At 38.1% G+C, this 13535-nt stretch overlaps 1 protein-coding gene across 1 annotated transcript in view; it reads left to right on the top strand.

The window, feature by feature from the left end:
* Nucleotides 1-13535, top strand: part of CDH13 (cadherin 13) — a gene marked incomplete at both ends in the record, with an annotated part of 462319 nt that overhangs the window by 416349 nt on the left and 32435 nt on the right. The window contains one exon of the mRNA XM_080352001.1: nt 11824-11966. Coding sequence (XP_080208127.1) covers nt 11824-11966 — 143 coding nt within the window. The remainder of the gene's footprint in view (nt 1-11823; nt 11967-13535) is intronic.

Below are 13535 nucleotides of genomic sequence, written 5' to 3'. Positions count from 1 at the left end.
CAATAGGGAGAATGGCTGATGATAGTTCTAGACTTTATTTTTAATTATTTTCAGAGTGACATGGAGTTATTCAGCATGTCTGGGGTAACCTACTCCCAACGTCTTCTAGATTTATACTGGACTGTAATTCTTTGAAAAGTTTTGGAGAGGAAAAGGCAACAAAAAGGCGAATGTGGAAGAAACAGCTAAAGGAGCTCACAGGGGTGGCTGCTGCACTGACCTCTGCTTGGAAAGGCATCAGTATCACCAAGGCCTTCAGTCAGCATGGGACACAAACTGTGCCAAAATGATTATTCAGCATGTTCACCAATTCGTTACGCATTCCTTTTGCAAATTAATTTGCAGAAATATTAATTCCCTTCCTTCCTTATGAGGCGAGTCCCAAAGTTAATTGATGTTAATAGGGGCCAGGGCTGGACTTTGTCAGTGTGTTTGTGTGGCGCAAACCTGCGCTGGAGCCCGGACTCGCAGCTCCCTGCCCTGCCTTTCTGGGAGAGCTTCCAGGCAAAGGGGTTTTCTTTGTGCCTTTATTGTTAGCCAGGGCAAACCAGAGGTTTCACGGCAGCTGGCAGGAGTGATCCCTTGCTGGGACCAGCTGGTTCTGGGCAGTGGGATCCCCAGTCCCCTGGGAATGTATTGATCCCGATGGACTAATGCTCCAGGGGAATGAGCCGCTTCCCGTCTGCCCATCCCTTGGAAAAAAACAACTCGCGCTGAATCTCTAGAAATGTGCTATTTCATGGCTGTGTTCAATAGCAACACTTTAGAAGTCAATCTGCTGGGCTCTTATACAAAAATTCCTGTATTTTCAAGAGCTACTGGGACCCCCCGCTTGAAAGAGAAAATAGCAAATGGATTTGCCGGGGGAGAAGCTGCTTTTGCTGGAAGTGCAGTTGCAAAGAACTGGCATGTGCAGAAACTTGATAGAGTTTTGCTGCCAAAACCTTCTCTAGGTAGTTTATGAAGAACTTCCAGCTCATCTCACGTTGATTAGCTTTTGAGGCACAATTGCTACAATGAAAAAACTTCTACTGATTTGCATGTGTTGACAATTATTCTAACAGCAACAACCTGATTATACTAGTGTGTTAGTCCCAGATATGGTGTATTATTCCCGAGCTTTAGGTATAATTCAGATAGTTATAGCCTCTGGGTTCGTTTAACCATAGCCCTAATCACTTCTGATTAAAAAATACATAAATGAGTTTGTGAATTTTTTTGTTGTTGTTACACCTCAGCTTCTAGGATTTTTTTTGCCCTGAAGGAAAAAGAAAAAATGAAACTTAGATTGCAGTATAGAGAAATGTTTGGAAGACTGTACAATAATAACAAAACGTCTTTTCATAACATTGTATTTAACTGCCTCATTATTATTACAATTTTAGTATTTTCATCTGATTAATTGCTGTAGATTTTGTTGGCAGGTTTTTTTATTATTATTTTTCTAGTTGTAATGACTCTCCTGTTACTTCCTTCATGTTTACCAAGAGTTTTACTCCTATTGTTTTTCCACACAAATAACTAATTAGTCAACCATTTTCTCATCTGATCTTTCTCAGTGGTGGGGGACTAGAAACTGAATTTCATCTAATTTTTCATTCTGTTTTGATCATGTCATTGTAGATAGAGAATTGTAACGAAAGCCAACCTGCTAAATCATTGATGTGACAAGCAAAGTAAAGCTGAAAGGATGAACGTTTTTGCTCAGATGGTGAGATGGGGTGTGTAATTTTAAAAGTACCTTGCAGATGGAGACGGAAGGCCATACTCTCTGCAAACTGGTCGCTTGGGGCCCAGGACCCTCTCCCAGTGCTAAAATCTAAGAGATTATTGCCCCAGCCCGAAAAACGCTTGGTCACTAGTGCGCGAGCAAAGGAGCTCGTTGCCTTTGAAGTCTGAGGCAGAACAGCGGTGACTTTTCTTTTTATAACACTGACTCGAATTTCCACTGTGCTCCCTCTGATTCAGTGAGCAGCAGGAGACAATATTGGATATATATCGATCTACCGTTAGCAGGAAGGGTAAGAGGCTGAAGTTCTCTCGGTTGACCTTTCGTGCTCTTCCATGTGCTCCAATTTGCCTGTATTGGCAATACTTCATTTTTACTTGAATGAGATAAAAACATTTCTGCGAGAGGGAGGCTACTTAATTCTGTCTGCTGGGTCTGCGCTTGGCTCTGAGCGAAGCCAAGAGAAAATTCCACAAATAGAGATATCCCAGCATTATAATCTCCTCCCACTAATATAAAACAATACTTATATTGCAGCCTAGTTAACTGCAAAAGAGATTGAACTAAGCAAATTTTTTGTTCTTTTTTTGGTTGGCTTGTTTTTAAAGAAAATCATTCCTCCTAAGATTTGTTGCTTATAGAAAATATACTATAGGGAGAGCAGAATTTAATTTTTATTATTTCTAACTGATTTTTTTTTTAATTGTACTTTATATTGGAAATTTACTTTTGTAAACTGGAAATAGAATGTTACAATGTTTCTAAATTTAACAGGATATTGATATAGATGTGTCTGGAGTTTCCATGTTATTATTTTGTCTGCCTTTTTCAATATGTTGTATCCAAAAAACCTACACTTTCAGTCATAAAAATAATAATTGAAAACCAAACCTATTAGTTGAAATATTTCTGAAAAATCTGTTTTACATTTTCATCAGACTTTCTTGTGACTGGGCATGAGATGGATCCCAGCCAGGAGAGGCTGCAGCAGACACAAGTTGTACTCCAAAGCATTGGGCAGAGTCATTTTCTTGCCATAAATATCTATACATTACTCATAAACTAAAAGGGTGACTGAAAGAAGGCTCAGATGGAAGGTTTTTCTGGAGAATGTTCTGTGTTTATACAGCACAAAGGAGTTTGAGTAAAAATTGTGAAGCTTCTTTAGTCATATGCTCAGCCCTGTTTACCACAGCATTGCCATGCTAGTTCTCTTTAAAGTACACAAGCTGAAATGAGGTGGTTTTGAGACTTAATCAGTGGAAAACTGATATTAACAACAAATATCTGACCAAAACATCAATGTGTATAAACTTTGAGGCTTAAAAAACAACATCTGTCAGCTTTGGGCAGCATCACTGAATTTAGGGATGTGTGTATCCTGCCCACTGTGCCTCCCAACAGACATGCATGGGGATCATTATATTATTTCACGTGCCAGACTGGTACTGAAGCCAGAGAAGTATGATGCCTGTTCAGATAGGTTTAGAATAAAGTATGTGCATGCTTATGTCTGTACATAAACTCCTAGAAACTTGAGAGCCACTTTAGATCACCCAGGAAAAAAACTGCTGCAGCGAGTTACTACAGAGATTGCCATGCCCAGCCTGCAGAGCTAAGCCATGCACTAGTGCGTAGCTAATGAATTCACCCTGGAGTATGTCCAGTTTATCAAAGAGAAACATGAATTTTCGGTGGCCAAAAATGCACAGAGCAACTTGTAGCACAACATTGATGGGGGTTTTAATTTTCCCTTTTAAATTGTACTCTAAGTTGACATTTCTAGCCTGGGAAAATACAGTCTGCAAGTCCATAAATCTGCTCCATGAAGCTGAAAAATGGTTATTGCATAAATCAAATCCTCTATCTTCAGTAAGTTTAAAAATGCATCAGACCTAATACCTTTCTCAACAATGTCACCAGAAAATGTGATTTATTTCAGGTTTTAGATTTCATTAATAATATGTTTATTCTGATTAATAACAGTGTATTTTAGATAAATTTGCTTTATATATATATATATATATATATATATATATATATACATATATAAAATTTATTTTTTTTCCAGAGAATCTAGCCAAAGTAATTTGAGCATGTTTGAACCTCTGCAGGAGATATTTTACAGCCTCTGCTGCACATTTAGCATATAGCCACACTTTTAGTAACAGCATTTCAATCCAAATTCAAAACTGTGCATTTTGTATGATCATATATTTAATGGGAAGAGATGGCCCGACTATGCTTATTTCACAATCTGTAGTGTGTAAGTCAAATATGGGGAAGACAGTTCCTGAAAGCCTTGAGGATCAGTAATCAACACGTGCATTTATACAATTGACCAGAAAATATCTGAAAAAGCCTTTTAATGGACTATCAGCGCTGTTGCCTTTATAATTTTTCTTGTAACCCATGTAACCTGTAGCTTTTGAAATGAAAGAAAATTTACATTTTGTCTCAGTAACATTCTGTGATGAAGCACTTACGCTGCTGTTTTCCTTGTGATGTGAAACTCTCTGGTTGCTTTTTAGTCCTTGCCTGCAATGGAAATGCTTTTTTAGGTTGTGTCTGCAGCACGGTGGATAAATATCTGGGCTGGCTTTAAATTAGCTAGTACTAGTAACAGGTTCGTTTTGATAGCACTGAGCTTAATGCAGGATATATTTTTTTTTTCTGTTGATTCATATTACACATGTGAATAGAAAAATGCTATAACTAAAGAAGCAATTCAACTGGCTGACTTGGTAGGTGGTGCATGGGTTCTTGCATTACAAGTGTCCTGTACATTGGATAATTAATCCATTGCCATTATTCAACAGGGATCATTGTTAGCTCTGTTGTGAATACTTAATGTTACCGATTCCCCAAAGCTGCCAAACTGTTGTCCTCAAACGTCACATGTGCACCTGAATTGCCTGGTAGCCAAGTCTCCCATGCACAAACCACAGACCTGTTGCAAAACAGCACGTTGAGCAGTTGATAAATCTATAAATAGAGGGAAATTGCCTGGTGCGTTCCCTGGGGAAGCACAAGGCCCACACGCTTGGGTATGGAGCAGCGTGTTGAAAACAAAGTGGAACGAGGGATTTGGCGGGTGCCAGAGCAGCGTTGCGTATCCCCTTGCCAACAACAATGTGGTTTGTCTGTGTAGGGAAACCAGAACTGATCAGTTTTTGCCCCCCAGACACAGCTGTTTGCCTGTTGACGTGTTTTTGTTGTTTTAGGGAACGTTATCTGAATTGCTAATAAGTTACTAAAAAAAGGCTTAGCTTTGAATTATCGCTCAGATATTCCTACATAACAGACCACTCCAAGTAACAAGAGTTATGTTGAAATTGTCATGATCTCATGCCCAAAATAGTAATTTTATAGTTCTGACAACATTACCACGCTAACTGCCTGTACTCATTGAAAAGGAGCAGTGCCAATGACACTGGGGTGAGTGGTTCCATTGGCACTTCGACTACAAACCATCAGTGCATCAGTGGAAACTTTAGAGCTCTTCAGGGGTCATTAAGAAAGAAAAAAGTGTTTAGGTATCCAAATGGCAAAGCGTGTGAGGAAGTAGTATTGAAAGGAGGTATGGAAAGTCCTTCTGAATAACTGGTTTTCCACAGAACTGCTTACTGGTAGTATACTTTAAGCTAATGTGATAAGGAAAATACAAGTATTGCTGGCAATCTCTCTATTTCATTGACAGCTTTTTTTTTTGTTAATATGGTGAATTCAGTTATCCCTAATAATGCCACCTTTCTATTGTTAGGACATGCTGTGTCACGCTGACCATGGATCATGTGTTACTGACCTGTATGACATAGTGTTTAGGGCTATTTTAGACAGTAGCTTTATAACTGGGTATAAAATGGAACGCAAACCTGTATATTGTCTTGCACCTTGAAATTAATACAATTTATTAATCAGCATCATTTTTAATATAGTAAAAAATTGAAACCCCACAACTGCTCCAAAGACATTCTTCAAATGGCTTTACTGACATAAGCATTTTAAAATAGAAATACAAGCCTGGAAGTTGCACTAAAAATATATTTACAAAATCAAATGTTAATGTAGTTAGAGAGTGTTAGATTTCATCTATGTTAGAGAATTACCATTACATATATGAAACGTAAGTTGCTCTCGCAAACTTATAACATAAACCTATATGGGAGCAGCCAAACCTTTGTTATCATATAGTAAAAATAGCAGAAAAACTACAGTGTGTCATCATTAATGAGTCTGGAGTGTATTTCAGCTGGAGAATTGCTGTATTTCAATAAGGTTTCTATTCTACTCTTTCTGGTGCCATATGCTGCCATAATTAGTGCAGGCAAAAGGTAATGAGAGCAGAGTGGAAATCATGGAGCATGATGGGAGGCAAGTTGATCTTGAAAGCTCTTCATTATATCATCCCTACATAAAGCATATGAAGCACAATTTAGTTTTAATCCAAATTTTTAATGTTACACATATTTTGGGAGGTGTTTTTGTCTCTCTCATAGAACCCCTGTTGTTTACTTGGTGCATATATTTATGCTGTAATTGCAACACCAGTCTCACCCAAATACCTGAGAATCTTTTTCCAGAGGTAGTTGCTCTTGATTTTTCAGGTGGACTTGATGAGATGAAATTCCTATTGGCTGGATTTAAAGATTACATAACGTTTGTATTTAGGGATTCTTTTTCATTCAAAGGCAAAAGGGAGGTCTCATGCTGAGCTCTTAGGCACAGACAATACAAAATTACCTTCCCCACTGATGATTTTACCTGAATGAAAAGCTCATAGAAAAATTTCAGAGATGGCCATTATGTGGTATAGTCCAACCAGGGGCAGGACAGATATGGCAACTTCAACCTGTTACCTAATTGCAGGTGAACTGCTATGGATTCAGAAATGTGGACAGTGTGAATGCTTTTCATTCAAAATACAAACGTGTATCTATGCTTCTTAGGTGGAATATTTGGTCTATACAACTGATATTTTTTCACTTGTGTCACTGGGACCAGGATTTATAAAAGCAGCAAATATGATCTGGAAATCTAATATATGAATAAGCATTCTTGTATTTCTGATAGTGACTCCTGCCAGTCAGACTGAAACACTATGAAAATGGTAACTATCAATATTTTGACATGTTCAGTTTCACCCAAGACCAGTGAGTATACACACACACACACACACACACACACACACATATATCTATGTATCACAGAGAACCTGAATTTTTACTCATCTGAGTTTAACTGTTTTAAACATAGTTAAAAAAAAAAAAGATGAACAGCTAGACAATTTGAAAATGCCTGTAAATATCTTTCTGCATCTTTAGAAAGCTATTAAAATTATTCTGTTTTGTCTATTTCGGTACTTTTGATGGCCCTCATTGCTATATGTTTTCAGTCTTTCTGCAGTGATTTACAGATTTTATCCTTTGATAAGCTTTTCAATGCAGAAATACATCCTCACCATTTTAAAGCTAAATTGGGAGCATAGTGTGAATTAAAGGGCTTCCCTAATTCCATCGTGACATGGCTGGGATTCAAAGTCCAATTCTCCAAGTCCTCATTCAGGACCAACCTTGCTCACTAGTTCACCAGAGCATCACCTTGCTGTCTGCAGTCTCTCACCCTGTTAGGCAAAGCCTAAATGCAGAACCAGAGAGATATTTCATGGGGCCAATGCCACCGTGCCACTTCCTTTCTGTTGTGTCTTTCTGGTCAGACGGTCTCTGTACAATGTGACTTGAGCAGCCTCCAGATGTGCAAGGCTGGAAACCACCACCCTGACAAGCCTATTTAAATCGCTCAGCTTAACTCCTGTCAATGCTGCACATCAGACTGGTGCAGATGTGTCATTCAGCACAGATTTGGCACCACTTCATCTTTTCTTCCTTCTCTTTCTGTTAAAGCTAAGACCTCTTGACTCCACGTGGGAAGAGTCTGGTGACTACCAAGCTCTGGAAGCCCTTGCCAGGAGCAGCAGCTGATTATGTCTCAGTTCCCAGCTGCTCTCCTGGGACACTCTGGGCTATTGTGCTGCCGGCTGTGAAATTCTTTTTGTGGCTAGCGCAAGGTTGTGGCTCTGATGAGGATTCTATGTCCATGTTACCACCATTGTTCTGTGTAACGATCTTTTGTGCTAATCAAGCTGACACCACCAGCACCATGCGTGTCTGCTAGCAACCCCAGGAGCTGTTCTCTGAATTATTTTCCTGTGTTATATGAAGGCAAAGATGCCATTTATAAATTTAAAATAATTTCCATGGTTTTGCTACTTCTGCACCAAATAGGCCAAGTGCATGTTTTGATTTGTGCTCTTGTTCTGTGTCTACAGCCTCTCTGCATCTGTTTGTAGATCTATATTTATGGCGTGTGCTTAAACTACATAGCAGGCGATTTCCAGTCTAAGGGAATTGTTTTTTCTCCTTCCTTTGCAATACCTGGCATATAGATAGTGCAAGAATGTAAACTGAGTGCAAGGAGGTCACAATCAAAATAGGTTATGTCCACTTGCCCATGCTCTGTTGTCATAGAAGCCCTTGGCAACTGTAAGCTGTTGGCATGGTTTAGCGTGAGAAAAACCCAACTGAATAAAGAAGCCCCACAAAGCAGCACTAAACTGCACTACTGCAGTGTAGAATAAGTCCAAAATAAACAGTAATTGGCACACCAGAGAACATCCATATGTATACATCCATACAGATGTATCAATGGGCTTCTGATTTTCAAAACTGAGTAGGTACATACAGGCACATAAGTTCATGTTTACGTGCCTAAATAAATGGTCTGATTTTCAAAACTGCTGTGCAATCAACAGATCCCACTAAAGTGAAAAGTAGGAAGTGAAGATTAGTATTCCATACTTCTATTTTTTTTACTGTGCTTTTCTTAATGAGTCTATTCTAAACCTTTTGCTAGCAGAGCCCTCAAAAAAATGAGCGAAGAACAATCATCCTAACTGTACTGCAACATGCTCTTACAATAAGAAAAAAATGTGGTGGGGAAGACAAAGTACTACTTTTACAATATCCTCTGCCAAATCACAGGTTATACGATTCAGTTTTTTATTTGCACAGCCAACAGTGCTTTGTAGAGCAATCAGGGAAGATAATACAATCCATTTTAAATTCTCATTACTTTAGAAGTGTTGAATCTTCTTAAATTGTTTCAGGGTTAATTGAGAATTTGCAGTTTTACAATAGACTAGGAATTGTTTAGGCTGCCCTTGTTTCATATTTTTGTGCATACCTTTGTTGCAAAGTTATAAAAACAACAATAAAAAAAGAAACAAAGGAGTGAAATGGAATAATGATCTGCATTGTTACTATTCTAGTAATTCATTTTTGCGGGAGATAAAGCTCAGGTATTGACTAATGTTTAAATGGTTATTAAGTGGAAGGACATGTTGGGTTGATGGAATCTCACTATGCACTAGCGTTTGCCTTTGACTGTTTTCCAAATGTTTCCTAAGGGATAATTTCTGCTTCTGGGGAAGCCAGTGGTAAAACTCTGAGTGACTTTTGTGGAGCGTAAGCCAAGCGTTTTCAGTATTTGTGTAGTTTTCTTATAATTTCTAATGTCCAAATTTGTCCTGCAATCTATATTAACACAGTAATAGCTCATACAAATGTGAAATTTTTCATGACTGTATATATTGAAGTTTTGATCCCCAAACTGGCTGCTGGAACACCTGGATCAGCAGCCCTGAGGACGGTGCATTTTTCAAGCATGAAGCAGTCTTGGCAAAGAGCAGTAAGAGTGTGCAGTGTTGTCTGTGAGCAATTCTGAATTCAGCCATGGCCATGTGCATCTCGGTAGGATGATGTCACTTCTCCTGGAGGTACACCAAAGAAATTTTGATGCAACTGATGATTTTTTTTTTTTATGAGAGGTGTTTCTCTGATTAATTAAGAGAAGGCTTTCAGCTAAAAGAGATTTTGTTTTTCAGTGCCAAAACTCAGTATGTTTTAGACTTTCATTTTTTTGAAATAAGAGTACTTTACCAATCTTTGAAGTGTAATGTCAATCTATAGTATAGTTTATTTAAATGGACTTGAGGATCACATGGCAAATCCATAGGGATTCTGTGCTTTCTAAGGCATAAATTCAAGTGTTGTCTCCAGCTAATCCAGTTATAATGGATAATTGATATGTTTATGTTTCTGTCCTGCACGAGGAAACTTGTTTGCCTGGAACTTTTCCCTTTTCCTGCTGAATAGTGTGGTGTCAATGCCCAAAATTTATTAGTCAAAGGTTATTATAAGTCAAATTCATTTTAATCCTAACTTATGGGGGGGTGGGGAAGGGTGTGAGGGAAGTCTTTCCTTAATGACATCTTCCCATGGCATTATTTCAGATGTTGGAGGGAAGCTCCTGGGATGAGGGATGGAAGAGATCCACTCTCTGGTTCATTCAATAGTTTTTGAAAATGCCACCATAATGACAGAATTTAAGTTTTGGCCAATGATCAGACCTACTGCTCAAACACAATAATATCTGCTGCATGAATAATGAGCTATGCTAATGGCCAGCTCAGACATCTAACAGGTCAGAGCTGGGGCTCTGCCCAGCTTTTTGGATATCCCAGGAAAAATCTCAAGTTCTCAAACTCTGCCTGGCCAAAATAACTGGACAGTGAGAAAGCACAAGTGATACGGGACTGAGAGGCCTGAAATGAGGACCTGGGGTCAGAGGCAGCCCCATATTGCCCCCTCGTTGCCAGCTGTGATACCAGACATCCCTTAACAGTCTGTTAGAGGGATCTAGGAGCTAATCACAACTGATTTTTCCACTTCCCAGAGGGCATGAGAGACCAAAGCAAGCCTCTCAAAGAAGCATTGCTTAGTTGTTTTTAATCCCTCTACCAGTCAGTTATTTTTTGATTATTCCATCAGGAAATAGTTGCTCTGCTAAATTATTTTTAGCAGCAGTATCACGTAGGACACCTCTCAGATGAAGGCCAATATGAGGCACTGGCTCAGCACATACTTATTAAACAGTAAGAGGTTTCATGACAACCACGGATACAATAATTGAAAATATCCATAGAAGATTGTTTGGCTGTTTACGACCTATAACAATTCACTACAAAAAGGATAAACAGGTTATTATACTAAATATTGATTATATGATAGGAGTCTTGGTTTGAAATATTAACATATTTCATTGGAGAGGGAATTAGTACCAGTTATTTCAGCTCTGTGTTGTTATACTATTATAATATCAATATTATGCAATAATATATTTAACTGAGTATAGTATTAGGCCCTAATCATGACCCTTCTTAAGTTTATTACTTCAGTCAAGTAGGGCAGTTCTTAGTGCATAAACTCCCCAATCTGTCCAAATATTTCCAGTATCAAGGCCTAAATATTTGTGCCAATTACTGCAAAGAAAGCACAATAGCAAATTTTGTATTGAAGGATCTTGACAGCATTTTTAATCCTTATTTAGACAACATGTGTGTGGTGGGATTTTTCCGAGATTCTGAACGTCTATGTGAAATCATTAGAAGCAGGAAACTACGGATCACAGACTCCAGAACAAACACATGGAAAATGGTTCTGCAAATAACCAGCTACCTTTAGACCTAATGAATCCATAGTCTAAATCTCTTTTTGCTACCAGACCCCACAATTTATTGCATCTCCAGCCCCACCCAAAATAAGTAATTGTAAGGAAAAAAAGAAAAACAGTCAGAAAATAACTAAAAAATGTAACTCCTGCTCCAAGCAGAATTTGGAGTCTGGCAAAGGACTGTGAGAGGATTCATGAAGTCCGGCAATAGCAGTGTTGTTGCAGAGGTCCCCTAGAAGCGTTCAGGTCCTATGTCATGTTTTAAATAGTGGTTTCCATACTTAGCTTTGGGAAGTATGTGTGCAAAGAAATTGCCTCAAACCTCTCTTTATCCGTCTGTCAAATAGGCCTAACAATAATGAACTATCTCAAAGGGAAGGCACAGGGTTTAAACTGTTGTTTTTAAGTATTAAGAGATCCAGCCCATGAAAGCCGGTGAGCGTGAATACATATTCTTTTGTAGTAATGTAACTGTTTTATGTCTGGATATATAATTTGTTAACAACTTCTGTATTTTTCTGTAGGTATTCGGTTTACAAGGATCCCGCAGGCTGGCTGGAAATCAACCCTACCAATGGTACCATTGGCACCACTGCCATCCTGGACCGGGAGTCTCCTTATGTCCAGAATAACGTATACACTGCGCTCTTTCTGGCGATAGACAGTGGTGAGTAACTGTTGTGCATCATATTCGTTGCAGTGTATGACTTTTTCCCTGCTTGAAATTTTCTGTTCAGAAAGGTGCACGTGTTAAGTTAAGCAGGTGCTGCAGCACTTGGTTAGGTGGCCACCTAAAGGTATTAGAGATCATTGTGACAAACAGAAAATAGAGTCATTAACTTCTTAAAACTTCAAATTTAGGACAGCTTTGATTTAAGGTTACTTCTCACACATTTGATCCTACACTGAGAGCTTAATGGTAGATGCAAATGGTTCATGAACATTCTTGGAAAGTAATAAATAATCTTTATCAGCGTTAATTTCTTCATAATATTGGAGCAGTGAGTAAGCCTAAGGCACCTAAATACCAAGAACAACTCATCTGTGATATGCTGAATTCTATTCTATTCAAAACAATGACAGTGACAATAAAAACATAAATAAAAACTCTTGTTAAAATGCAATATTTTTTTACACATTGTGTGGATTAAAGTTCCTCTGTCAAATATAATCAAAATTAAACTATCTAATGAAAATGCCAAATATAATCAAAATTAATCTAGTGAAAATTCAGTCAGTGACTTTGGAGCAGAGAAAGAGAAAATCCCGAACATTCCAAATCTCCAGAGCTAAAGGCACAAGATAAAGAAAAGATGTGTCTGTAATATAACAGCTAATATGCTAATGCTTTTTCACAGCTGCAGCTGGTTTAGCCCTGGTGATGAATTGTAAAATGTTCTTTTTAGGAGAGTAATTCTACATTTTTGTAACCACATGACTCAGGGAACATTTGCAGGGCCTGACAGGAAAAAGAAAATACCGCTTAAGTATAAAAGAAAAAAAATTCTACTGAAATGATGATTTACTCATATATTCACATACTTATTTTTCGCAGGAAATTTCCATGGAAAAATGTAGCACTAAACTTATTTCTACCTTTTACTTGCTATTGGATAAAGATTTTTTAATATATCTTCAAATCTGGTACAGTGGGAAATGTCATCTTAAATTGGAAGTCAGGATAATATTATTGAGGGACTACTAAAAGGACAGAGTTGTATCTGTTTTAACGGTGGAGCTGACTATTTCCAACTGTGGAAATAAGTCTGAATGAAATTGGAATTTGAGGATATTTATGTTGCACTTCAGACAGTAACACACATTGTTCATCTATTCTAAGCCAAGAACCTCACTGCTAGGTCACCCCTCTAGATTCCCAGAATTTTTTCCATTCTGGAAAAACAAGAGAAGAGAAGAGAAGAGTGTATGTGCACTGTACTGCACAGCGAGAGATGATATTTAATGTGCATTAGAGAAAAGGAATCCTGTTCAGTTGAGGGACTGAGTCAGCATCTAATTCAAGCGGCTTTTATTGTGTTTATTTGTAATTCTGCAGTACAGTTAGCATGGGAGCTAATCTACTCCAACATTATTGACTTCTTTGAATGAAGTAATTAGAAACCACATGTGTGCATTTAATACTGGCATGCTAAGGTGTTAATAATGATCATTCAGGAGTATTGTACTACTTCACTGTATGTAGCTCAGCCACATATGGAAGTGGCAATAAATAGCA

The sequence above is a fragment of the Nesoenas mayeri genome (assembly GCF_963082525.1).
Source record: "Nesoenas mayeri genome assembly, chromosome: 12".
In the NCBI taxonomy this organism is placed as follows: Eukaryota; Metazoa; Chordata; class Aves; order Columbiformes; family Columbidae; genus Nesoenas; species Nesoenas mayeri.
Note: the sequence above shows the minus strand (reverse complement) of the source record. Positions and strands in the feature narration are given on the sequence as shown.